The sequence below is a fragment of the Strix aluco genome, chromosome 6, assembly GCF_031877795.1.
Source record: "Strix aluco isolate bStrAlu1 chromosome 6, bStrAlu1.hap1, whole genome shotgun sequence".
Taxonomy (NCBI): domain Eukaryota; kingdom Metazoa; phylum Chordata; class Aves; order Strigiformes; family Strigidae; genus Strix; species Strix aluco.
Window position 1 is genome coordinate 12,057,509 of NC_133936.1, and position 26,908 is coordinate 12,084,416.

The window sequence follows — 26,908 nt, forward strand, 5'->3', positions numbered from 1 at the left end:
AACCCCAACTCACTCAGCCTGTCCTCACAGGGGAGCTGCTCCAGCCTCCTGATCATCTTTGTGGCCTCTTCTGGACCTGCTTGAGCAGGTCCATGTCCTTCTTCTGCTGGGGGCCCCAGAGCTGGACAGGTGGGGTCTCACAAGAGACAGCACTGCAGGTGGGGTCTCACAAGAATGGAGTAGAGGGGGAGAATCCCCTTCCTCAACCTGTTGGCCACACTTCTCTTGATGCAGCCCAGGTCACGGTTGGCTTTCTGGGCTGCGAGTGCATATTGCTGGCTCACAGTCAGTTTTCCATCCACTGATACCCCCAAGTCCTTCTCTGCAGGGCTGCTCTCAATCCCCTCATTGCCCAGCCTGTATGTGTGCTTGGGATTGCCTTGATCCATGTGCAGGGTCTTGCACTTGGCCTTGTTGCACGGGCCCACCTCTCAAGCCTGTCAGGGTCCCTCTGGATGGCACCCCTTCCCTCCATCATGTCAACGCAAACCACACACAAACCCACTTTTATTTGCAGGATCCATGTCCTGTGATAGGGAGAGCAGGGCACGCTCTGTGCTGGGCTGTTATCTCAGCTTTATGGTAGTGTGAGGGAGAAGACTTTTTTCTCAGTGACATTTAGGGAACAATGCCAGCCATCAGCAACCAAGAGCTCCCTGCTTGCTGTAGTCAGGTTTCCAACTCCCACTGCTGGAAGGAAGTGGCTGAACTCCAGCTGACAGGATTGACAGTTTCAGAGAAGGGAGTATTTGTAAACTTCCTGCTCACCTTAACATACTTAATTTCTTTATAAGCTGCCCAGTCAGAGTGGGATCTTTGGCTTTTCAACTTGTTTTTTAGGCATTTTAATTTCAATACTTAATTTCCAGAATAATTTATGCTGGGAAGCAATGATTGGCCACATTGTATATGTTGATGGTGGCATCTAATAAACATAGTAATTTTCCTTAAGTTCTCCTTGTGAGGTATGTAGCAGAACAAGTTTCCTTTACTATTGAATGAGTGAGCATTTCCATTTGGTAATTCCGGTTTTTTTAATCAGCACATATTAACACTAGGCAATAGTTCAAGGAAATACTACCTATTTAGAAAAATATGTAGCATGCTGGTGCACAACTTTATGGAGTTCAAACCCAAAATGATTAGTAGCCTGAAGCAAGAAAGTGGGGGATCAAGGCACTCCTCATAAGAGTGTTACTTGGAAAGGAAACTTCCTAAGGTACTGACGATTTCCTAACGAAAAATCTGAAGCAGTACTTACTGCATCAGATCCTAACTCCTGCTTCAGTAACAGTATCACAGGGAGAAAGCTGTTTTACCTTGATTAGAAGCCTTTCAAGAAAAGAGAATCTGCCTCTAGGTGACTTGTTCCAACAAGCCGTAATTCTAAAACCTCCCCTCTTATACCAGTTACCTTCAATTAGAAAAATGATTATTCTCAGATTTTATATAATACCACTGATGTGGAAGAGGTCAAGATCTCAGCCTCATGACTGCTGAAAGATGAGCTGAGTACAGTTTCTAATGGAAAAGATAAAAGTATATAGTGTATATTTATTTTTAGAGAGCAAAACTTCTCAGTTCACATTACAGGGCTTTTTTCCACATCCAAAAACAACACGAGGAAATGAGCACTGCTCTCCTCAGCATTCTGCAAAAGCGAACAAAAAAATAGCCATTAGAAGATGGACCGGTATCGCCAGAAACAGCTGTTTTACAAGCCAATAGATCAATGGGCTTAACAAATGAGAGTGCCCTGCATGCTAGCATTTTCTTTATGCAATTCCCCACTGCTTTGAATCCAAATATAAAGACTGAAATCCTGTCTGCCATGAATTGAATAGGGCAAGGATTTCTCCCTAAGGAGAGGTTTTTAGATAGCATGCTGAAGAGGGCTTACTGTATAGAACAAAAGCCGTCTAGCTTGCCTTTTGGAAAAGGATGAAGATATTTTGCATAGTAGGTTACCTAGGACCTGACTTGGATGCTCAATGGGATTTACACTCACTATAATAGTATTCATTATCTGTTAATTCTTTAGCACTGAGTCCGGTTCATGAACCCAATTTTTCCCCTCTATATAATACTTATATAAGACCAAATGATAATCCAAATAATTCTTTTTCTGTGTATGAAATATTTTAGATTTCATATAGAAAAAGTCATAGATTGCAAGTGGAAAAATAAACATTTTATATGTTCTCTCTTCCCTTTTACAAATGTACAGACCTACAGACATTACTTGAAGTCTCCGTTTCTAGTACATAGTATTTAATGAAAATGAAATGTTTCAGCCCAGGGATAATTGCTTTATGTGTTTTTGAGAGAGAAAAATCCAAGAAAACTAAAGATATTAAGGATTAAGATCCAGATTTAAGAATCTACTTAAATGGGTATTTAATTTAAAAGACAGGAGTAATCTCCTTTTTTTTTTTTTTAAACAGACTTGGACATTTCTTTTTTTTTTTTCTTTTAATCTGAAGAGTCTTGTATAATCACCTGACCACTGCCTGCAGCCAGGAAAGCCTGAATATTGAAAGACTTAGTAACATTTCTGAGTCAAGCATATAATTAAGAATATTTTCAAAGCAGAGTCTGCTGCTATAAAGATGGCTGTGAATTTCCTTCAATATACAAAACCAGCTCTGAGTCTGGGTCTGTATCCTGTGTTGGGACAACATAGGACAATGCTATAATTAATGTACAAATGTAATGTTTGCAAGAATTCCTGTCTCCCCCCCAAATTCCTAATCCAAACAAGAAAAAAAAAAATGTGCAATGTGCCATCAGATGTAATTTGTGATGGCATCCAACATGTGAGTGACAGAGCAGAACTAGGACTCTGCTCTTCTGGCCCCCAGTCAAGTGCTCTATCCTCTGCACCAAATGATCCCCCTGATAAATGTTATGGCAAGGTTCAGCTGTCTTGAGAGAAAGCAAAATCCTTGCTGAATTTACAGTAATGTTATCTCATTCCCACTTAACAACAAAAAAACCTTCTGCCTTTTTAGGAGTTTGAAATGCAAAAGTAAAGCTTTGATCTAGGGCTGTGCCATGATGAGAGAGACAGAAATTGCTATTCGCAACACAGAAGGAACTGGCTCACAAATAGGTTGAAATAAATACATATTACTGGAGGCACAAGGAGTGTTATTAAGCAGAAGTGCTACTTGAAATTGGGAATCTTTGAGAGGTTGTGTTTTTGTCTAAAATGTTGTTTGGCATTCTTGTCTAAACATTCAACTAAAGTGTTAGGTAATCCTTGGGCATAACAGCAAGATTTAGGGAAAGGACAAAGCCTGTCAGCTAAATCTTTGGATTCTTTTGCCTTCAGAGAGTAATATCAACTCTTAAATGATACTTGAGAATTGTTTCCAGCACTGAGTTAATACATAGGTGGTCCCAGTGCAGGATTAATCTGCTGCCATCCTGGCACACTGCTAGCACTACAAAGCTCTTTTGATGTGTTTGTAAATGAGGCTGCTGTGAACAGCCAGAGTTTTTAAAGGTAGGAGCTCTTTCTCCTGGGTCCTCTGGGATCTCTGAGATCTCACTGGGGTGCACAGAGAGGTCATGCACAGAGGCTACAGCTGTGAAAAAACTCAGAGCCGGGATCTGAACTCCTGGGAATAACTCTGTTGGAGTTAAACAGGCAGGGAAACCACTATTTGCTGAACTCATTACCTATCGGTGCTGTTATCAGTACCACACAAGTTAATTATAGCATGTATGTTACAGAGTTTACCAAGCACTATCATCTGTGCCAAGAAACCTTAACTAGAGAGCATGATATGGTACAGTCTCCCAGTGCAAATAACTCAGTACCAGTCTATGTGAGAAGATAAATCTTCCCATTCCAATGCGATTCACTGAGACCATCCTAGAAGATAAGCTCAACTACACACTGGAGGGAAAAAAATCCCCCTTTAAAGTTGGAGAGTAAAGCAACTTGGAATGACAGTGAATTGCTCCCATGTCATCACAACCAGGAGTCTTGTGTCTTGTGTCCTTGCACAGCTTTGGGATCTGCTAAGACAGTCCCCTCGCAGCAGATGCTGATATGTGCTAAGGGCTTTGTGCAAGCAGCATAAGAACCGGTGTTTGAACCAAGACTGAACGCAGGTCTGCCTCCATGCCACTTCGACGGGAAGTAAGACAACCCAGCTCCATCTGTCATTAATTTGGGTAACATTGTGTAGAAAAACTAAGAGAGAACAATAAAGCAATGCAGGGAGTTCATTTTCCTTGGAGCAAAGACACAGTAATGCAGCACTCTGAGGGCTAAATCCTCCACAGTATTCTGGCGTTAGCATCAGTGACAATACGCAAACTGTTCAGCAGGAACTGCCTCTCCATCTAAGGATGATACACTAGTTGCTCAGATTCAACAAAGCACATACAAGTATATTTAAGCTTTAGGTGTACACTGGAATTTGTTTCTATTCATTGAATGTATATAAGGACACACAAACAGCCTTAAGTCAGCAAGTGACCTTAACTACCTTAAAAAAGTAAAAAATGACATAACTCTAGAACTGATTTAGCCAGTGGTAACAAATTTTTCCCTGTACAATCTGGTGCTCAATTTATCTCATACACATTCACCATTCAGTTCAAACAAGTTTTTGGGTTGAAATTCCTGTAACTGTTTCCAGTCTTGCATCCTTAAACCAGCTGTTGCCATGATGAGCTGTCATTCAGGATACAGCCTGATAGTTTCCTGTGCTGTTGGCACTATAGATCTTGTATGCAGCTACAGCATGCAGTATGGAGCATCTTACCTAGACCCCGCCTGTCTACCATAATTCATGCAACTGAGTCAATGGGCTTGGGGCAAACAAGCAAAGCTTATGCAAATGCTTAAAATTAGGCATGAGATCAACTACTCTACTAAGTCAGGGCCTTTCTCAGGAATGATAAATGTGAAAAACATGAAAAAGTAGGTCACATCTGTGTGGACTGAAGACATAAGAAAACACTCCTTTGACATCGGGCAAAGTATTTGCATACATTACAGTGGCCTTTGGATCGTGAGGATTAATACTTTTCTAATGCACATTATTGGCCAAAAAACCATGGGAACATGCCTTCAAGATAAATACAACAGGTAGTCTTACAAAGGTAATTTATTTGCAATTAACTCCTATTTCTGAGTCCATCTTTCAAAATAATGTCTGCACTGAACCTTACTTGTGAACTTTACAACCATAACCTTGAACTCTGATTTTGTGAAGACACCTTGTGTAAGTAGCAGCGTAATTAAAGCCCTGGCAAACAGATAAACCCATAATTGTACTGCAGAACTCATCCTTTTGCCAGTTAGACATGATTTCAAAACAACACATAACAAGAATATGGACATTCTCTCAGTGGATATGACAAACCCCATCAGCACAGCTAAGGTAAATTATTACTAACAGCCCATTTGCTCCTACCACCAACTGCTAATTCATCTGAAGACTGCAGTTGGAGGTGACAAATTCAAGTCAGGCATCCTAGTGGAGCTGGGAATCTGGACTCAGATCATCTGATAAATAAAATGACGAGTACGTACGTGCCAACAGTGTGCAGCATTCCAACAGAATTTAGCGTGCCTCAGGGCCATCCGTATGTTCCACCATATGTCCGCGAAGGGAGCGGTCCAGAATCACAGTCTCTGGAAACGGTAGGTCTCCCAGGCTCTCAAGATACCAGCCAGGATCCCAATTTTGCTGTATTAATTGGTGTGTAAGCACCTGTGTTTCCTCCAACAAACTACTGATTTTAGCTCAGAGGGCAAATATGGAATATAACCAACTGTTTGCTGATTCAGAAGCTGCTCCCACAAGGAAAGTTCTACTAGGGAAGAAAGGGCTGCACTGGGCTGTGTTTCTTCAGAGACAATTCAACCTCTGTGCATTAACCACAAAGAAGCTGAAGCAACAGAGATGTTACCATTTAAAACAGCAGTACTATTGAGCACCTAGAAACAGACTGGATTTTAACAGCCTAGCATAGGGGAATACAAGTTTCAACTCACTCAGTAGAAGACAGTTTGCTTTGTTTTGCCTTCTACTCTGCTCTTCATTTATATTTTTCTGTGGGTGATTAGCTGCAGTGTATTTTCACATTTCAGGCCTACCTTATCGCTGTCCACTGTGTTCTGTGATGTCCTGGATGCAATGGAAATGGTGTCAGGTTGACTGCTGCCATCTCCTTGGCTGTCTGCATCATCTACTCCATCTCTGCAAAAGACACAATAAGGAAACAATGATGCTTACTTAACACACCACCTTGGAACGTGCACCACTTGATAGGTGGATTTGAGAAGTGCCGAGTCAGCATGCCAGAGCTGGCGTTGTACTAAAATTACCTCAGTGGTGCAGCCTGTGTTGCTATATAGCTTGCAATTTAAAATGATGTCACCCTCAACCACAGGGTTGGGATTAGCACATAATCACAACGTTTGTTGCTGGAAAGAGGATGGACATTGCCTGTATATTTAAAGCATAGAAGACTTCAGGGTTCAGAAATAGCTTTGTAGTGAGGGTGTCAGGCAGAAATTTTCCTTCAATTAGATTTCTGCCTTAACCAAAACCATTCAGCCCAGGCTACACATGACACTGAAGGAAGAGTTATTTCTCTTGTCTCACAGGAACCACATCTTCAGGAATTTAATACTAAGCCATAAAAATGATATCCAAACAAACACAAATAAAGACAGTGTAGACTTCTAGAAGACTACCTATACGAATCTGCTACCAGAGGGTATTTTCTTCCCTTTTGCTGTATAGATATAGTTCTGTATTTTTACTGGTCTTTCAAAATAAACATTGAACTACAAAATATATATTTAAGGACAAAAAAAAAAAAAAAAAAATTAAGATCCCTGATCTGTGCTAGAAAACTCTTGTATTGGTCCATGTCCTGAGGAAGAAATGTCTAGATCTCTGCCTTGCTACAAGTCTCCTGGGTAACCTTGGTTACTCATGCTTTGGATGCCTCTGTAATACAGCCTGAAGTAAGAGAGTGATAAAACTTGGATGAGGAAATGGAGATGCTCAAATTACAGGTGGCTTTTGGAAATGCCAGCATGACAGCCCAGAATTTCTATTTAATCCAGGATTCGAAGAAGCTGACAACAAAAATTTAATACCACTTCACAGGCTGAAATGAGTTGTATCTGATGATGAAACACAGATTCTCCACTGTAGTAATATATTGTCATGACCAGCTGTGATTCTCATTATCAAACAGGAAAAAAAAACCCTGTTAATGCTCAAACGTGGAGAAGTAAATTTTACTTTGGGAAAGAAATATAACCTTGGACTCTGAAGAATTTTTACTGTTCATTTCCCTCTACTACTTTGGAGTACTAAAATAAAAGATCTTTGTATGTATATCATAGAAAAGCTTTCTAGCTACTTTTACCAAGACAACATATAAAAAGCAAAGATGATGAAAACTGCTTTTGACTATAGTGAGAAGAAGTAAGTGAATCCAGTAAAAAGCCCACAGACACTACACTGCTGTTGGTCAAGAAAATGCTAGTGATTTCACATTGTACGGAATGACTGAGGTTACCTCCTACTGTTGTTTCGCTGCTTTGCTGGCGTCTTGGGGAGCTGAATTGGTTCTTTCAGAGCTCCTTTCAGATGGATAATCCTTTCTTGAATGACTTCCCGGATATTTTTGATCCATTCCTGTTTTGTTTCAATACTGGATGCCTAAAGTTCCACAAGGCAGAAAGACGGACACTTTATCATACTCCCAGCATGTCACCTCCTATGTAGAAGAATTGTGGTTGGCTGATGAAAATGCATGATTAACTGTTTCTCCTCTCTGCTGTATTGTTTTAGCTGCTGGAGTACCTGGTAACCCCAGGAGAACTGAGGGTATTTTTGTCAGACCTACTTGGCAAGCAACAGCAAAGCAGCTAAGCTCTGGATAAATATATTTAATGCTAGCAATACAGCATGCTCTGTAGAGGAGAAGTAGGTTATCAGTGCACAGCTGGGATTTCCTCAGACAAAATAACTATAGTATGAAATCTTCGTTAGAAACTCACTTGACAGAAATGGCTGTCAGCTCTGGAGGTTTGAGGAAAAGGTTGACTGTTGATAAGCCCAGTGGCAAAGGACTAAGAGAATTACACCTCCCAGCCAAACACTCCGAGATGTGCCTGGTGTCAGTGTGCAGCTGCTCAACCCAGGTTAAAAGAGGAGATGCAATTTCAGCAAGGCTGCACAACTGCACTGTCTGGATTCATACTGAGGTCTTAGAGCCAAATTGTTCCTGATGCAGGCATGACCCTGCTGACAGAGATGGAAGCTATGTGAATACAAGGAGGGAAGAAACTGACCTTTCATTTAGTGCTCCCAAGGCCTGAACTAGCAGCTCTAAAGGCAAAGAAAACTAGCAGAAAATACTTACTTTCAGCACTGTTTTATTGTCTGAGGATGGTGTCCGTCCAGACCACAAAGCAAATTTACAGGGATCTCCTTCAACATGTTCAGTCACTCCCAGTTCTGAGGTCTAGTGTGGAGGAGAGATGAGAAGAGATTTCATATATATGAAGCCTCGTAAGTCCAGAAAACTTTACATTTGTAGGGAGAAGTGAGGAGGCAGGGATGGATAGGAGAGTAAGATCTTGTCTCTGCTTTGCTACACACAGATAAAGGAAACTGTAAACCAGCAGGGCATGGCAGGGAAATGAATGGCTTGAGTGATACTCCTTGCATTTCCCACCCACCCTTCACATCTCACTATCTTAAACCTCTCCAGACCCACTGTCAGCTTAGCTTCCAGATGAGCATTATAGGCCCAGAACCAGCCCTTTCAAGGTGGCATGAGTATCCCCAACCCAGCATGGGGACATGTGAGCCATCCCCCAAACTCCACCTCTACCTACAAGCAACACAACATCCAGAATATTTTCTTTGCAGCCACACCTACCAGTAACTTGTTCTTGTAAACATATTTTGTGTGTCCTGAAGAATCTTTGATCTCTTTGCTAAATACCAAAGAGATTTCAAAAAGAAACAAATGCCTCTCACGTCCTTTCCGAATGAGAGACTTGGGATCCCACACTTGGAAAGAATCCTGAAGAATCAGCTCTCCCTGGACGTCCAGGTTCTCATCAAACCCTAAAACCACAAAATACATTGGCTTGTATTTGCTCTTGGGACCAGTAATGCCCAGAAACACCAGAGCAGTAAGGATTTGATATAAAAGGGCCTTTCTCTTTTTTTATGCATGTTTTGAAAAGACATTAATGGGCATCCATTACCCCAGTGAAAGTAGTGAAAATAATTTTTTTTTTCCTCTTGCAACGATATCATTATTTCACCAGAGACAAATACATCATATGTGCTAAATGAGACTGCTGCTAAATGTAGTAGTAATTACTTAAAGATATTATAAAGGTTTCAGTGGCAGTTACTGTACACAGAGCTGCAATGCAAGGAATCTTATGCATGTCAACACAAATTCAGAGAAACATAACATGCGGTGGCTGGAAGTACCCCATCACACCATGATTCCTTCAAGCATGCTAACCCAACCTTCAAGGGCCTGTGAGTCCATAGCAGTGGCATGGGAGAGCTACATCTATGAGAGCAAACTGATAGGGTGTCTGAAACAAGTTTTCCAGGAGGAGTTTTTCATCTTCCAAACTGCATGTCAAAAACTTTCCCATGGCTGAGGATCACAGGGCTCCCTCCCCATAACTGGGAGGCTTGAAGGAAAAGGGAGTCCCTAGTGCAAGGTGCCCTCCAAGCTGCTGTCTCAGCAGCTTGTCAGTCACACTTCCCTCCAGAGCTGGGAACTGCTCCTCCACTAGCACAGCCTGCTGTTGCTCATGCCAGATAGCCCTGGGAGAGCAGCAAGCACCCCTGGTCCTTGCTCCAAATATTCACAAATAATGTTTTATTCAGAAGACAAATGTCCTGCTTGTCTACCCTAATAAAGCCATCCCTGCTTTATTATTATGTGGTGCTGGTCATCTCATGGGGACAGATTATCCAGGTGTTATTTCGGGAAACCTTGTTTTTAACCAGACACCACACTTAAAACCATCTTTGTAGTGTTTCTATCTATGCTGGGTCAGTTTGCCCCCCTGCAATTTTAATCACCTGGTCTTAATGTGCTGCTTAGCTACTGGCACCATTTCCTTTTTCTTGCTTGTTTTAGTACTCTTCTTGTTTCCTGGTTCTGACTCAAGCCAGGCTGGAAAAGCTCTTCCCAGGCCAAGAAAATGTTTGAGAGACAATAAAGCACCTCTGTGCAGAATAAAATTTTTAAATTTTAGAAATACTCCACATATCAAAAAGCCAATAAAAGACTTAACTTTGGGGCAATCAAAACATTTTTTTCTGTAATTTTGAAATACTTTTTGATAATACCTTTTTCTTTTTTTTTTTTTAATCTTTGGGATAATTACTCTAACAGTTTGAAACACAAGCTGTTTTGACTCAGAAAACCGGAACTTTTTCTTTTGAAATGTTGAGACAGCATTTAGAAATGTTTTCATTCAATAATCATTAAGGCTGCCAGCAGCTAAACTGATACTGTTTTAGGAGGAGGTTTTTTTGTTTCATTAAGTAAGAATGTTTTAACTGTATATATACATTTAACTGTATGTATATATACATGTACACATGTACATACGCGTATGTACATATATATACACATATAAATACAGATATACACACACCTAAGATACAGAATCAACTACAGAATCAACTAGGTTGGAAAGGACCTTGAAGATCATCTAGTCCAACCATTAACCTAGCACTGCCAGTTCCCATCTACACCATATCTCTCAGCGCTATATCGACCCTACTCTTAAACACCTCCAGGGATGGGGACTCCACCACCTCCCTGGGCAATCCATTCCAATGCCTAATAACCCGTTCTGTAAAGAAATACTTCCTGACATCTAGTCTAAACCTTCAAATAAATAAAACCCCAAAACTTCCTAGCCAGCTTTATTCTTCCAAGACTTTTGGAGAAATATCAGAAAGGAGCAACAGTATTGCTACAGTCAAACTGTACTAACTTTCTACACAAGTTACAAGAGGCTTCATTTACTGGTGGTTCCCTCCCCTGCCCCAGCCACCCACCCATCTGCTACCTTCCAGCATGCTGACGTGCATTGCATCGTTGGCCTTCTTTGGGACACTGAGCATCACTTCCAGACCATCTTTGAGTTCCCCTTTGCCCTCCTCGCAGCAGGTTAGCAGTTCCTAAGAAGCAATGCAGAACACCTATAAACAAACTGACCAACGTGCTGGCTTTATGTCAGATTGGTTTTCTTGGCAAGTAGAACACAAAGTTGCAACCACTTCATTGATAGTGGCAGGAGAAAGCTGAACTGCATCAAAACACACCGGAGATAGAGCAAGACAACATAAGGTGCTCTTGAGTGAGACTCTGCACTCAGAGGGTTTCTGGGGACTTATGCCTATGCTGCAATCCCCAGTCAGTCCAGCTGTGCCAGCCAGGTTGCAGGACCCCAGCCTGATCCAGCAGTGTTGGTGAGCACCACAGTGCAGGTGTGCTGTGCCCAGGGTAGGGAGGTCCCTTCAGGAAAGATTCACCCGAGAAGGAGACCAAAGTCGTGATGACTGAAGGGGTGTTTTAGCTTTCCCATTAGCAGATGGTTTGTGCAGTGCAGGCTCACTGTCCCACAGCACTCACAAGACTATGGTAAACTTGTTATTTCAGTAAACTGGTACAAAGCACAGATTTGTCAACACACTGAATGTACTCAGTAAGTACCTTCCTAGTACAGCACATCACTCCCTTTGGTATACACACAGGAAGATTTAAAGAGATGCAAGTATCATATCTGGTCCTAGCTTTTCAAAGTCAGAATCTGACACTTAACTTATCCCCCAGATATTTTTTCTTCTCTGGTTTACTAGTTTTGAAGTGAGCAGTGGCTGGTTAAGTTAGATCTAAAATTCACCTACTCACAAGATACTGCAAAAGCCTGTAACCAATTTACAACAAATCAACAAGGATTTTTTTTTTTTATGGGAAATGTTAATGTTTCACTTGGAAGTCCTTGCTTTGTATAAGAAGCTTTTCCCTGTTTTTCAAACACAAACATGTTAGCTCCCAAACAGAATCTAATGCCAGTGAAGGAATCTCAGTCAAGAGTCAGTGAAATTTCCCAAAGTTCATTACTGCTGTCACTGAAGCCTTTAATCAAAATATTGCATATCACAAACTTAGCAAGAAGGAAAGTAAACAGTTCTCTCATCCCTCCAATTTCCCTTTCACATTTCTTGTTTTTTAGAGTTAAATCCACTTGGATACAAAAAAAACCACAGTTGAAACAGGTGATCAATTTTTCACTGTTTGTTTTTTTCTGTGAGTCTTTTCCTTTAAAACACCCAACTTGATTTCACATTTTGTTGCTATGCTCAGGCCTGGGAAATAGGAGTAGCAGTTCAGCAGCAGCTGTTTACAGGTCACGAACAGGTGAGGAAGCAGCTCCCTTAAGAACAAGTTAACTCATTACACCTGTGAACTGCTCTGCATGAGCTGCTTTGGGCAGCTCACTAAGGTACCTTCAGTAGGAGTTGATATTTAGTGATCCTCTGGACAGGCTTGATTAAATAAGAAGAGATAGAGTTGGCCAGACCGTGTCTTTGCTGAATTTCCTAGAAGAGATAAAAACAGCAGTCAGTCATGGAAAACTATTAACCCCCTGCCAGACAGAGCCACCCATAACTAATTTTAGCTCTGGATCTCTGCATTTCTTTGTCTAGTTTTTTAATTCTCTTTAAGCTCACATGCAAATAACTGTGGTTTCAGAGATGCTGCCAATAAACTGCAGAGTCCCCTTAAGGCCACTTAAACTGCAGGGGCCCTTTGCAAGTGAAGCTAAGGCTGTTGAGTAAACTACACAGGCTTCGATTTAAATATGACTTATCTGTCATGTCAACTGGTTTCTCCTAGCTATGAAGGCTGAATTTTAACATTCAATTAAAATGGAGTGACATTAATTTAAATTGCATGAGTAGGGTGTAATTTAACTGTCTAAACATAAGCATCTAGTACCATTTGAGAGCCCTGGGGTGGCTGAAATATCCACATGGGAGTAACAGGTCTGACACAGTGCTGAGAGACCTATGCTATTCTGAGCTGGCAGCTGGGGGCCAGGAGAGATACTCTTATGATACCTCTTTCAGCACTGAATACTTCTGTTTTGTCACCTGAATCTCAACCAAAATGTCTGTGCTGATCAGTGTGATGTGCTGATGAACTTCTGGAGACACTGCAGATAGGCACCTGGTGAGGTCTGCAAAGGGCCCAGCTGCCTCCCTCCAGCCAGTTCCAGTGGGAGTTAGGAGCTCCTGAAAAATCTTACAGGATGCTGATGAACATATTTAACCTTTTGAAAGACTTCAAAGTCATGCCCTATAGGGGCAGATCGTCTGCTGAAATAGAACAGGTTGGAATTCCTTCTGTCTCTGCCAGGCCCTGGGCATGCCTCCCCTTGCTCCTAGCCATCAGAAAATCCTCTGTTCCTAAGGAAGCAGATGGGAAGAGGGAATGGGACTTGTCTCCAGCTACTGGAGGGTAAATTTGAGGCTGTAAAGGGAAGAAGTTACTGAAGATGAAAAGGGAAGGGCTGCCAAGAATGGAGATTTTCTTTCTGTATACAGTCTGATTTTCTGCTGAGTACTAGTGAGGTTGCTGGGTTTTTTAGCTCCAGTGTTTATGCTGGGATGCAAAAATAGCCACTTTTCACACAATGTGCCAACAGGTTGGGTTTTTTTTTTTGTACTAGGCAAGTTTGTTTTAGAAAAAAAATATCTCTGGTGCCATGAACAAGACCCAAAAGGGAAGGGGCTCTGTGTGGGGGTTAATGGAGTTTGCATGAAGCTGAGTCATGGCTGGCTCCAAACAGGGACAGTGTCTGCAGAACACATGGCCAGGACTCAATTAGTAACTGCAGGAGCCAGCAAGGCCTCAGCCATGTCTGTGAACTTCCTGGAGCTGGCGAAGAACACTTGTTTTTGTAGGATCCAAGTAATGAATTTAGCACTATTCCTTCCTCCCAGCTCTCTGAACAGCAGGACATACTCCCAGGGAGATGCCAACTCTTCGGTCATTCTTTGGTCTGCCAGGATGCTCCCCGGTCAGACTGTGCGGAGACAGAGTGGGTTGGTGGAGTGACAGCTGTCCCTGCTGCACAGGAACCTGCAGCAGGGAAGCAATAGCACTGCTACATGGCAATCAGACAAATACACTGCTGGAAAGGGACGTTATCCTTTCAGCTCCTCGCTCTGGTCCCTGAAGTGTTGGAGTAAGATGGCAGCCTGCTGGAGTGTGTCTTGGGTTGGCTTTGTAACACCTGGAGAGGTCTGGACTTACTGTGGGTGGAGGTGGAAATTGGAGAGGTCTGTGCAGGGTAGAGCACAGTAGTGCAGACATTTCTCACGCACCTCTAAGCAACACAAAGCACAGATATACAAGCTAGCTTTGAAGCAGCTGGAAGCTTTCAGAACCAAGATAGCCACAGGGCTCTGTGGTCTCTACGTTGCTCTGCTTCTTGTTTAAAGCAACCTTGGTTCGTGTGATAGTGCACCATGGCTCACCGTTATGCACAACTTCAGTTATTCCTTGGGTAGAAAAGTGTCCCAAGGGCCTAGAAGAAATGAAGGTATCTGACAGGCACCATGTGCTGGCAGTTGTGTGTTGCAAACCAGATGAGCTGCAGAGCAGGATCAATGTGTAGTCTTACATGCAATGACAGAATCCCAAACACCAAAAACATCCTCTCTGTAGGACAGCACAGAACCTTCACAGGCCCTTGGATGGACAACATGGAGACAGGAATACTTAAATACAATTTCATACCAAGAACTGCTGAATTTACCATGAAGCAGTGATGAAGTGCCCAGATTTTGTGTCAAATGTCTAAAGAGATTCACAAATTAAGGTAAGTCATCTAATTGTACACAGTTCTTTAGTAGAAGGACAAACTGCATCCTGAACTGGGTGTACAGACCAGTGTCTTGCTGAGTAGACTGACTGAGCACTAAACCCCTCATGAAACATTTAGGTTTTGTAATGTATAGCACAAACCTTTGGTGAACAATTTCAGAAGAAATATTACTAACAAGAAACTGAGACCCTGCTTGTGCCTCTGCCCATTTCCTAATGGACACTCCAGCTCAGTGGAGAAATTATCCAAGAACCATCATCCATACAGAAACTCAATGCTCCGCAATGCTACCAAAGCCAATGAGCTTTACCATGCTCCATTCTGTAAATGCTGGTCATGCAAGTTAAAGGTGTCCTGTGGCTTCCTGACTATAACAAACTGATCTTTCCCAAGACTTAAAGGGAAAAAATATTCAAACTAGCAGAAGCATATAAATGACTGAACCAAACTCTGCCCTGATGGCCAAAGCTCACTTAAATAACAGACACTGAAATCAACTTGATCACCTCAGTAATATGCTGATTTCCACCAGCTGAAGCCAAGGGCTAACACATGTTGGTAATCAAAAATATATCTTGCTAGCCTGAAGTATACGGTATTACAAATATTAAAAATTGCTAAATATGGTAAGCATCATTTATCTTTGAAACTACTGAATGAAGAACAGTTCTAAGTAATGTAGCAACTCTCAGATGATGAACAAGACAGATAAAAAAAGTGAAAGAACCAAATTAATGAGTCTACTGCAGTTATGAAAGAGTAAGCACACTAGTTCCATTCCCTATGCAATTTCTAGCTAATAGAACCATACCAACAACTTCTGAATTTTATAAGCAAAGCAAGATCTGCAGGGAGGGAAGATAACCATCCTTATCCTTTATTAGACTAATGCTATATGATAAACTAGGCAAGTTTCACAACTGAGAGTTTGTGCATAATTTTCCACCTGTATCAACTGGTCTAAGAAAAGAAACTGCTTTTCTCCACATACATGGCTTCACTTATGTCCTTAGAACATCCCAGATACAATAGCATCGCTAGTAATTCTCTTCAGAGTTTCAGGCAAGATATATTACTTATCTTTGCTCCTCCTAATTAGCTAACCCTTGCAGCCATGATCCCTGAAGCTGTAGATTTTCCATGGACTTGGTGTTCAGACAGATTACTGGGACTGCTTGTTTTCACTTCAAAGGTGGCTTCCTATGATGCTTTATACAATTTGAGGGGTTGTACACTTGTGATCATCAAGCAGGCTTCTTACTAAGGGCTGTTATTCTAGATAACTCACTCTCATTATCAGGGTGTTTTGGGAAATTCCAGGTGCTGCCTGAAAGAAAAGAACTAGCATTTCCCTTGTGTTCCCCAGGCCAGACTGTCCCCTGTCCTGTCACTTAACCACTGCCACTCCACGATTAATATAAGAAGGATCTACAGGTACTTCACACTACCTTAGTCACTCAGACTGAGTGACTCCTAGGGGATTTTTTGTGGGAGATAGCCAGCTTTCTCTTTTTGCACAGGCATCACTGGGCAGCCCAGCACAATTCCCACCAATGAAAGGAAAACATCTCCCCTTGCAAAACAGCAGATGCTGACATATGAATATTCACTATCAAGCAACATCAGCCAGGTTTCCAGCCCATATACTGAGCTGGAGTGGAAAAGCATAGCAGAGGAAACGTTTTTAACCTGTGCGAACACTGATAGACACCTAAGGCGGCTCAAATCCTCCACGAGTCATCAACCAGCACAAACCATACCACAGGCTCAAGCGCCACCTCCTGGAAAATCCCTTTCAGTTCAATTCTACTTTTAGATCATTTGATAGGAAGGCAAAAAACAAGGTGAAAGAAAAAGGTGTTCATCATTTTTCTTCTGGCTCGTGTACAATCTTTCGGTGTTGAGTTTAATTGAAATGCTATAACCATTGGCACGTAAAAAACCTCGAGGAACTGATTCATGTCAGCTGCCAACCACATCACAGGTTGGATCCTGCTGAGTGGTTACATTTGTAAAAAGATTTTCAGTGCTTTGGAAAAGAGGTTTTAGCATTTTTTCAGAAAGGCAACAATTAAAACTATAAGCTAGCAGAAAAGCATGGCAAAATGGATGAGGTTCCAAAAATCAGAGGGAAAGCTTAGTTTAAAAGTACTCAAAAACTTTAAAGATGTTTCTCAGACCACAAAACTGGGTTTGGAGCCTGCAAATGTTTATCACCAGGTGTAGCACTTGTAAGGGAAATAGTCTAACTGCAGTCAGTGGAGTCCCTTACTAGCATGATGAAGCAAACGTTTAATAGGGTGGGTAAAATTTGCAGAACAGGGGGACAGGATCTTGTTTTGGACTTAGGGATTTCAGGTCATAAAATATAATGGGATCTGCTTTTCATTTTACCCCTAAACCCAGAAGCAGAGAGTACATCTAAACCAGATCTTTAGAAAGGATTTGGTCTGAAAAATGCACAGAGGTTCCCATAAGAATGTGTGTCTCCATTAAAAATGAGTTGCCACACTGATGAAGATCACACATCACACCACAGCCTATCAGTTTTCACAGCATGTGGTATCTGCAGTGGAATGAAAAACCCAAATGACAAAGCACAAAAAGGAACCCGTTGCTCAGATGTAAAGAGGAGGTGTTTCAGCTGCACTGTGCGTACTGAAGGAAAATGGCAACGGCTGCTTACATCAAAGAAAGTCCCTGCATGTTCCAGGATGAGCTGGCTGGAGTCAGGCTTGTTTTTGCAGTAGGTGACATACATCTGAAATTTATCTGCCTGTGAAAACAAACATCAAGGGAAAAGCATGATAAGCTAGTTCTCTATTCACACAGTCTTTCATTAAGACTCACCAGGATAAATACAGGTAATAAATCCCCACCTCTTAAACCAACATAAGAATTGCAAATTAAGAACAGAATACTTACAGACAGTTCATACCTTACCTGAGCAGTTCCGAGGGGAATGAGGTGCACCATGTAACAGCTATGGGAGGCTTTCTTTAATAAGTGCCACAGAGGTAAAGCCTAAAACTTTAATCCAGCCATAAAATAATTTCTAAGAGCTCTAATGATGTTACACAGATTGTATCCAAAAGTCTGCAGGTCTCAAAACCCAGTCATGAAGTGTTGGCTCTATCACCTACTTGCAGATAAAGCTAGTGTAGAAACTCTAGGCAAGAGACTCACCTAGCTTAAACTGGCTTGAGCCAACATTTTTGATCTGAGACTGGCTCAGATTTGTGACGCCTGGCCTAAGCTTGCCTTTCCTACCTTGGTTCAGACATTAATGACTCAAACTTTATGTTGTGCTAGGAGTGTTTTGCATTTCATTTCCTAATTTATTTATTTTTAAGAGGAAATTAAAAGCATCTGCGCACTCCTGCCTTACAGCAGTTTCATATTACTGAACTCTGGTCTCAGGGAGAGGCAGGCAAACAGAAGAGGAGGATAGCCTCCTTTTATTACTATTGCATTTTTTACACCAGGTACCTAAATAACAAGACCCTGCAATTGGGCAGGCACTTTTGTATGTATCTATGTAACCATACACACAGCTCTGGACATGTACTACTGCTGAGATGATGTGGTAGAATCTTAAAAATACCATGAAGATTTTGCACAGAATGATAGGTAAATGTGTCCATCTTTCATAAATATGTAATCTCTTCTTTGTAAACAATATTTCTGAATCCATTTCATCAACATTTTTGTCATGTTTTTAAATTAAAAGCCCATTTGAAATCATCCAAACATGTTTATTTTTTGATAAGTGAAAATTTTCCATAATAACTTTTAAAATACTAATTTCCAGCTTTGAAATATGAACAAAACCATCAGAGAAAACATGAAGATGCCTGACTTGCCTGGTAAATATTTTGAAAAGAGAACAGCTTTCATACAGATAAATTACTGCAGCAAATTCCTGGAACCTCCTATGCCCATGAAGACTCTTAGCATCAAGACTTCAAAGTCCTGTTGGAAATTATCCTGGCATTGGGTAATAGAATGAGAGAGCATAGTGGCTCAGCAATTTGACAGTAACTTCTGAAGAAAAATGTTGATAAAATATGTTGTTCACACCTTTGTAGAGGTCTCCTGGCATGACTAAAATTCTCTAAGGAAGGTATATTAAGATTTTAAATGTCCTCCCAGAGCTCTTCACAAAGAAATGAATGTCACCCCTAAATACAGGTTTGGTTTGACAAAGTCCTGTTAAAACAGGAACCAGCAGAGGTAAAAGCTGCTGTCCTGATTTTAGCTAGGATAGAGCTAGTATTTTCTTCTTGGTAGCTAGAATAGTGCTGTGTTTTGGATTCAGTATGGGATTTGATATGAGAAGAGTGCTGATAATGCACTGATGTTTTCAGTTGTTGCTAAGAAATCAAGGACTTTTCAACTTCCCATGTCCTGCTAGTGTGCAGGTTATACAAGAAGCTGGGAGGGAGCAGAGCCAAAACAACAGACCCAAATAGGCCAGTGGAACACTCCATAACATACAATGTCATGCTCAGTACATAGATGAGGGTTGAGCAGGAAGCTTGCTCTCTCTTCTGGGATTACAATTTCAGGATTTTTGCTTCTATGGGATCACTAGCCAGGAACAGGCTGGGCATTGGTCAGTGGGTGGTGAGCAATTGCATTGTGCATTACTCATTTGTATTTTCTATTATTATGACTATTATTATCATTATTATTTTAATTTTATTTTACTTCAATTATTAAATTGTTTTTATCTCAACCTACAAGTCTCCTCACCTCTACCCCTCCAGTTTTCCAGGGTGGGGGAGGGTGAGTGAGCAGCTGTGTGGTGTTTGGCTGCCAGCCGGGTTTAAACCATGACAGCTGTACTGGTTAGTGCAGGACAAGGACAGAGGCTCTGGAAAGCCTTCACACCACTGCTCAGGAGAAGAGTTAAGGGAGGGAACCTTTCACCTGGGGGAGGTAAAGGACAAAGCAGTTGTAGTTCCAGATCAGCTCCTAATCTCACTTATCACTAAGGACATAACCCTTGCACCAATTCCCAGCTTGTTTCCATTTATGCTGGAAGAACTAATTTGAATAAATAATGAAAATAAGATGCCTCATTACCCAGGTGACAAAGCAGTGGCCCACATCCTCAGGCAGTTGTTCGTATTTCTCCAGTTCTTTCAGAAAAATGCTGAAAAAAGAAGACACCAACGTAATTACATTCAAATACCCAGGAGAAGCAGAATGACCAATGAGTTAGTGAGTGTTAATGATCAATACTTGTATCTTGATTACAAGGCTAACCAAGTGTCCTGTTAGTGGAAAAAATGTGTCCTTGCCAAGGTATGCTTTGGTTTTTGAGCACAGTCATGCCCAACTCCACTGGAAAGGGAAGGGTTGCAATCGCTAGTAGGGGGTCAGTGTATTCAGGATTGCAAAGCGATACTCAACAACCAGATCGTGGATCTTCAAAAAGATCTTGTGCAGTGGTTCGGAGGAAGAGTAAAAAAAGAAGCCCAAAGCTGCCAGCTTTCCATCACCAAACTTGGCACACTGGACAAAGGAGAACAATTTAAACAAGCTTGACACTTCATAGGTAAGCAGTAAACTCCCAAAATACAGATTTTGTAATCAACTCTCTCCCAACACATTGTACCAGGAGTGACATCTCTGTTTGAAGATAGAGCCCAGTACAATGCCTGGGTGGAAAGAGGAATGTCAAACAGGAGATGCAGAAGGAGAACCAACTGAATGTGCTGTTTTCCCCAGCCCTGAATCAGGCTGGGGAATGCATTAACATCACCAGCCAAAGCAGAAGATTGCAGAAGCAAGGTGGGGACAATTTATTTTAGCATTGCTAGAAGTTTTAGTGGGAAAAGGATTATGCAGAAGCAGCAGGCTGGAGGAGGATGGGTCAGACAAAGAAGAAATGACAGCAAGCAGGGAGCTGAGGGGCATGACTGAGGGTTGAAAGGGTAGTAGCTGGAAGCAAGGAAAAGTCAAAAAGGAGAGTAATCAGATGGCATCAGTTGGGGTCACTAAAAGCGAAATACTCCACCACAAAGAGAGGGGAAGTGGGAAGGCAACTGGGTGATCCTAGCATAGTTTTAAATGGGGGAAGCATATTTACCTGTATGACAAGGCAATTCCTGTGGGCTGGAATTCAATTTAATCTATTACTTACATTTTTTTGTATTGTAATATGTAGTTAGTAATGTAATATGTAGTTTGAATCTACTATCTTGATATGCTCCGAAACTGATTGCACAAAAGCATGCATATGGCAACCTCTGCTGAACCATATTTATGTGTATGTGATAGTGCATTTATCTGGCTGCAGCACTGAAAGTCTTCCAGAACTTCAACAGGGAAGGGTTTTCTGATTTGTTTTCAACTGTTTTGGTTTTGAGGCATAAACTGAAGACAGACTTTGAAATTCAGACTGAACTTGTGGGATTCAGCACCCCTAAATGTTAAGTTTATAACTGCTATTGCATCCACATTATAGCAGGGAAACAATGCCCACTAAGCTGATTTGATAGACAGTCTTATCTTGATAAAGGGACTACTGTTAGTTACAGATTAAATATAGAGTCTCCAAGAAGTGGCAGAAAAGCTACTTATTAACCCAGCTCATGTCAACCATTCCTTTTCTTCCCCTCGTGTTTTCCAAGAGATCATATTTTTGACCAGCAAGCTTCCATACCAGATCTAGTGCTGTGAGATGGAAAGCATGTATAGGACCACAAAGCATTGGTATAATATGGCTTTAACATTGTTAACCAGCTGAAGGCAAAGTTTAAACTAAGACGCAATTCATTTTTGTAAAAGAAAGAAAACAAGAAATCAAACATTATTTTGCAAATCTGGATAAATTACTTTACACTCCTGTGTGTATTGTACTGTAGGCGTTCACTGCAGACACCATGTAGATGTATATACACATCTTTGGTTTCCTTAGTCAGTAAACATTAACAGAACTGTTAGGAAAACCTACTTGTTATGAAAGTCATATATCTCCTGAATATTGCCAAAGATGATATGTTCTTTATTAAGGATCCCAGCAGGTATTTCTTCCACTCCACTTGTCATTTCCCAAAGGTAAGTCTGGAAGACACCAGCAATTCTTAGCTTTGTGAATAAATGCAGTGAAAAAGAATAGATCTCTCTGTTTTATTGCCAAAGGCACAGGCTGACAAGAGAACTATGTACTTTGAGATTAAATAAACAAGCTAAAAAAAAAAAATGTTCCAGTGTCACAGAAAGCTCTTCAGAGAAATTCAAAATGCTGACACTTAGAAGTTGTCTGAGGAAAAAGCAGAAACATGCCAACAGCACCTGTCTCTGCTGTCCAGCTGATGGTATCCAAAAACTGCAGGCATAAACAGTTGAAAGATAAGATGGATTTGCCAGTTCAGTAGTGTTAGATACGTAAAAATCTCTTTCAAATTGCAGGAATGTGAAAGCTGACAGACTTCACTGAAATAAACTCTGCTTTTTGCCCCGAGTATCACAGTCCCCTTCAGGAACACCCTGCTGTGGAGCTAGACAAGGTATTTGACAGTGCAAATCCATCTCTTTCTCTAGCATGAGATGATCCAAAGGAATAGATTTGAATTCTTAAGAAAATATTCCATGATTCAAAAAAGACTAGAAACCAACAAATTTTAGGACAACATGCAAATACATTGCTCTTTACTGAGTCCCAGGACATTGCGCTCACTCTGCAGGGGTGAGCGCTGCTTTGTAAGTAGAAGCACAGTCGGGTGTCTCCGGAGGTGCAGACATTTACAGCTATGGGTGGGGACTGCAGTGCACGCTTCAGCCAGTGGGAGACAAGCTCCCTCTGCGGCCCACCCAGCTCCCTCCACCAGCAGGACATAGCTCTGCAGCCAGACACCAACGGTGGTACCCTTACACAGATTCTTGTCAAGGTCAGCCTTTGCAGCACAGCAACATCACCACCGCAAAGGATACCATGTCCTTCCTGAAAATACTGGAGACTTACCTCTAAACATTCATGTAAATCCCTGACATAAGCTTTTTCTGTCTGAAGCAGCTCAGCCATAATGAATCTGGAAAAAAGAAAGTATTTCAGGTGTTTTGGACATTACAGGCATTTGTACAATGAACAGAATACAAAACATCCTTCTGTTGTCTTAACGAATCAGTGTACTTCCACTCTAAACCTTCAGCTGCCTTAGTTTGCACTTTCCAGCTCCATGAATGAAATACCACTTCATAATCTAGTCCCTTGTAGGGTTATTTTCTAAATATCTTTTCTGCATAAAATTCTATTAAGTTGTATTTCTGCAACCCTGAGTTGGGATTTACTATCTACATGCCCACCCTTAACAGTCAACTGATTTTCAGAATTGTTTTTTCTCAGGAGTAAGGACTTGAGATTCAACAACACTTATATATTCACTAACAGTCAGCGGTAAGTCACCCTGAAACTTGACCTTCAGTGGCAATACAGATGAATTTGGGAGACACCACTACTTTGAAGAGGCTTCGACAGCTTGGTACCTGACCAGAGAAAAATCCAGACTGCTGGGAAGCCCAACAACCACATCTATAGTGCCTGAGGCTGGGCATCTCAAAGTTGAAATGCCCAATGTTTTGAAAATGCGTCACAGGCAGCCCAAGTGTAACTACTGTTCCCTAAAGTAGAAATGGTTTCTTATCACAGTTGTGCACCACAGTGGCAATTTCAGAGGCTGAGAAGGATTGTACATACAAATGCTGTCCAGAATATTCTCACACAAAAATTAAGACAAAATACTGTGAAATTAGACTGTTTCTAGATTTAAGTGCAACAAGCACTCTCCAAATATTTCCTTGAGTATGAAATACTTCCAGTTCTCTCAGTTCTACACCCACTGAAATGTGAACCTAAACTCCAAGCGAACTCTTGTGTCACTGAAAGACTGTTAATTCCTCTGGATGTCATTGGAGCTTAGATAATACCTAGACATATAAAGATGCTTTTGATTTTTTCCTGTTCATTTTACTTCTCACATACAGCCATAAGGAAATCATGACAATGAGTATCTCCATGACATCAGGGTCTGACTCACTCCTTTCCCTTTCCAAAGGTGACTTCTGATTAAAACCAAAAGAAATTCAACCTGTATGTTCTGAAATTCTCTAGCCTACAAGTCACAACTTCTGCCCTACACCTCTAGACTTATCTCAATAGCTCCACAGCTGGAAGGAATTATACAACTGTCAGTCAGTTCTGGCCATGAAAATATCATAGAATCACTCTTAGATAATGTGTCATGGCAGACTATGAGCATTTGGGGACATACTCTTTCTTTCTGGCCGACTTTCTTTTTTCTTCATTGACTTCATGATTTGCATCTCGCAGCTTTACCTCCCGGTCTGAAAGACTTGCTGGAATAATATCTAGTTCTAGATCCTTGTTATCCTAGAAAAAATGACAGTACAGATTTTAAATTCATTGTAATCCTATTGTTGTGCAAAATGCAGCATGTTCATCAGATCAAATGGATAAGGAAAAAAGATAAAGATAACAATGTCAGAAAGAAGGAAATTCAAAGAGATTCAGAAGAACTACAGTGAGAAGGGAGAAAGTAGGAAGGTGAGAAAAATCTTAAAAAAAACATTAACTATGAGATTTATTTTAGTCTTCACTGTTACTTGTATCTAGGAATAGGTACTGATGACAAATGTCTACGTTTTACCTTACTCCTTTCACATCTAAATTATTTGCCTAGTATAGGACTTCATAAATAGTCTGATAAAGTAGAGCACTATGCAGAGACAATCCCGAATTCCAATGGCCTTCTGCCATGGAAATACCTTTCCAGACTGTGTAACTTTGTGTAAACCAGAGACCCTATAAGGAACAGTACATTTAAGGTATCTTGAGGGTGTGAGGGAATTTATTCCTCTTTCTTTGAAACTTAATTTCGAAGGATGGTTGACTGAAAGGTTTTTAAGGTGTTTCTGCTTCTTGCACTCCCCCTTAATACTGTGGCCAGGGAATAGCAGGAGGTTCTCATTTTTGTTTCTCTTGTGTTGCTCTATTTCACCTAAAAGAGCTCAAAGATGAGGTTGGGGATCAATTTTTTGGTTAGTTAAAGGATGAGAGAATGGAAACTTACAGTCAAAGCCTGAGTTTGACTGAAAATAATGGTGTGGGAGCAGCATTTATGACTTATGCTAAAATTAACACTGACTTTTATTCAAATAATGTGTTTCCCTCTCCTTCCCAGTAGCTGTATGGTCTCCTGCAGAATGGTGCTAACATTTGTTCAGAAAGTCTTTCTGATCTTCATCTGTCTCCACCTCATATCACTGATCTGCCACAAAAAAACATTTCTCTTCAGAGTTCTGAGCTTGGCTAAGTAGGTTGGCTGGGTTTTAATTGTTTCTAATGGACACACGATAACCTGCAGCATTCATGCCATAGCCTTCACTTCCCTCTGTGACTTTCAGCTTTGGTATAAACCCCAACAGGACATGGACTTACAGTACCTCTGTATTGATTCCAAGAGCTTTTTCCAGGGAGTAGCGGTATTTCCCCATCCTGAGAGAGAAGTCACGGTAGCGTTTGTCAACGGTGGTGACCCACTTCCTAATTTCAGTGGCGTGTATATGTCCTTTTTCTACAAAGCTGTCAGCCAGCTGGATGAGGAGCTTCACTTTCTCCTTTGTTTGCTGCCCAAAACATGGTCCTCTGTTATGTTGCATTATTATTTCCTTTGCTTTTAATTCACACAGCAGTCAGAAGAAGCTTGCAATTTTTTATACATCATTAAAGAGTGCCTGTACTTCATCTTACACAGAATCAGACGCTTTAAACTTTGCCCAGTAAAACATGAAAGGAATGACATTTTTATAAGGACACTTAAGAAGCTGCAGGAGATAGAAAAAGTCAAGTTTTTGAAACCACACACACACAAACACATACGGAAAACGTGTTGGAAGTTACATGTGCCTCCTTCCTATAACAAAAAACTTATTTTTTGTAAGCCTTGGAGTAGAAGACAGGATTTAAAAATCACACCTCATAAAATACACCAAGTTTCTTTGAATCTATACCTAGGTGGTTCTGCAGACCTGTGGAGGCAGGTCATTAATACACCACATATCAGTTCAGGAAGTGAGTTTGAGTCACTACTACTCTGTTTTAGAAACAAACAGAATTTAAATCCAAATTCCTGGTCTACTATAAAATCCTCCATCAGTATTTTAGTTCCAGTTAAAGCATTACAAACTAAAAGATGCCTGAACTCCAAAACATACACTGAGCCCCCAAACCGTTCAGAGGTCTTTTCTATTCCACTTGGGCTCTGACTGCCCCTTAGTCACTATGGTTTTCCATGTTGAGAAACTTTGTGCAAATCTGGCACAAAGGAGGTAGCTATAAATTTTAGTCTAGATTCCAAATCTATCCCAGGAACTGAAGGTGCCTGGATCCTATGTTTGAGCCAACTCAAGGACAAAATGCTTATAAAAACTAAGATATCAACTGTACAGACTGCATTCCAGCTGTAACGCACATGTTAATCCCCAAAAGCAAAAGGAGAATCAGTTGTATCCCCAGAGGTACTGGCAAGCTGCTTTTCAGAGATGGAGAGTACTTTCCACTCTGCCTGAAGCAAGACATGCTGTCAGGTACTTGACATTATCAGCAAGCTGGCCACAGATGGACAAATGCACGTCAGACCAAAAAAACATCTAGCAGATTTCAAGCACAAAACTAAATTCAAGAAATTTCACTAGCAAAATAAATTAACAGCTAAATCATAGGTCATCTTAACAAATTAATTAAGTACTTAAGCAAGGGTAGGCATGGAGAAGCAAAAATCTGACTTCCTGCTATATTTAAAGGGTGTTTCATTACCAAAAACTACTGCTGGTTTTGCTTTCCAAACAATTGACTTGGCTAGAAAGTTATTGGGATCAGGAAGGCTTTCAGTTACAGCTTAATTTGAGAATAACATCAGTCTGGGAGTGACATGC

General features: G+C 41.0%; 1 protein-coding gene across 13 annotated transcripts in view; it reads right to left on the bottom strand.

Annotated features, from left to right (window-relative positions):
* KALRN (kalirin RhoGEF kinase) overlaps positions 1-26,908 on the bottom strand; it is a 526,665-nt gene that overhangs the window by 138,213 nt on the left and 361,544 nt on the right. For all 13 annotated transcript variants that reach the window (XR_012623758.1, XR_012623759.1, XR_012623760.1 and 10 more), the window contains 12 exons: positions 25,418-25,600; positions 24,226-24,344; positions 22,920-22,986; positions 21,909-22,018; positions 20,033-20,102; positions 17,631-17,720; positions 12,558-12,650; positions 11,114-11,225; positions 8,935-9,125; positions 8,413-8,514; positions 7,564-7,706; positions 6,122-6,224 (listed from right to left, as the gene is read on the bottom strand). Coding sequence is in view for 10 of the 13 variants with exons in the window: in XM_074828701.1 (XP_074684802.1) it covers positions 6,122-6,224; positions 7,564-7,706; positions 8,413-8,514; positions 8,935-9,125; positions 11,114-11,225; positions 12,558-12,650; positions 17,631-17,720; positions 20,033-20,102; positions 21,909-22,018; positions 22,920-22,986; positions 24,226-24,344; positions 25,418-25,600 (1,383 nt within the window). In the remaining 3 variants the exon portion in view is untranslated. The remainder of the gene's footprint in view (positions 1-6,121; positions 6,225-7,563; positions 7,707-8,412; positions 8,515-8,934; positions 9,126-11,113; positions 11,226-12,557; positions 12,651-17,630; positions 17,721-20,032; positions 20,103-21,908; positions 22,019-22,919; positions 22,987-24,225; positions 24,345-25,417; positions 25,601-26,908) is intronic.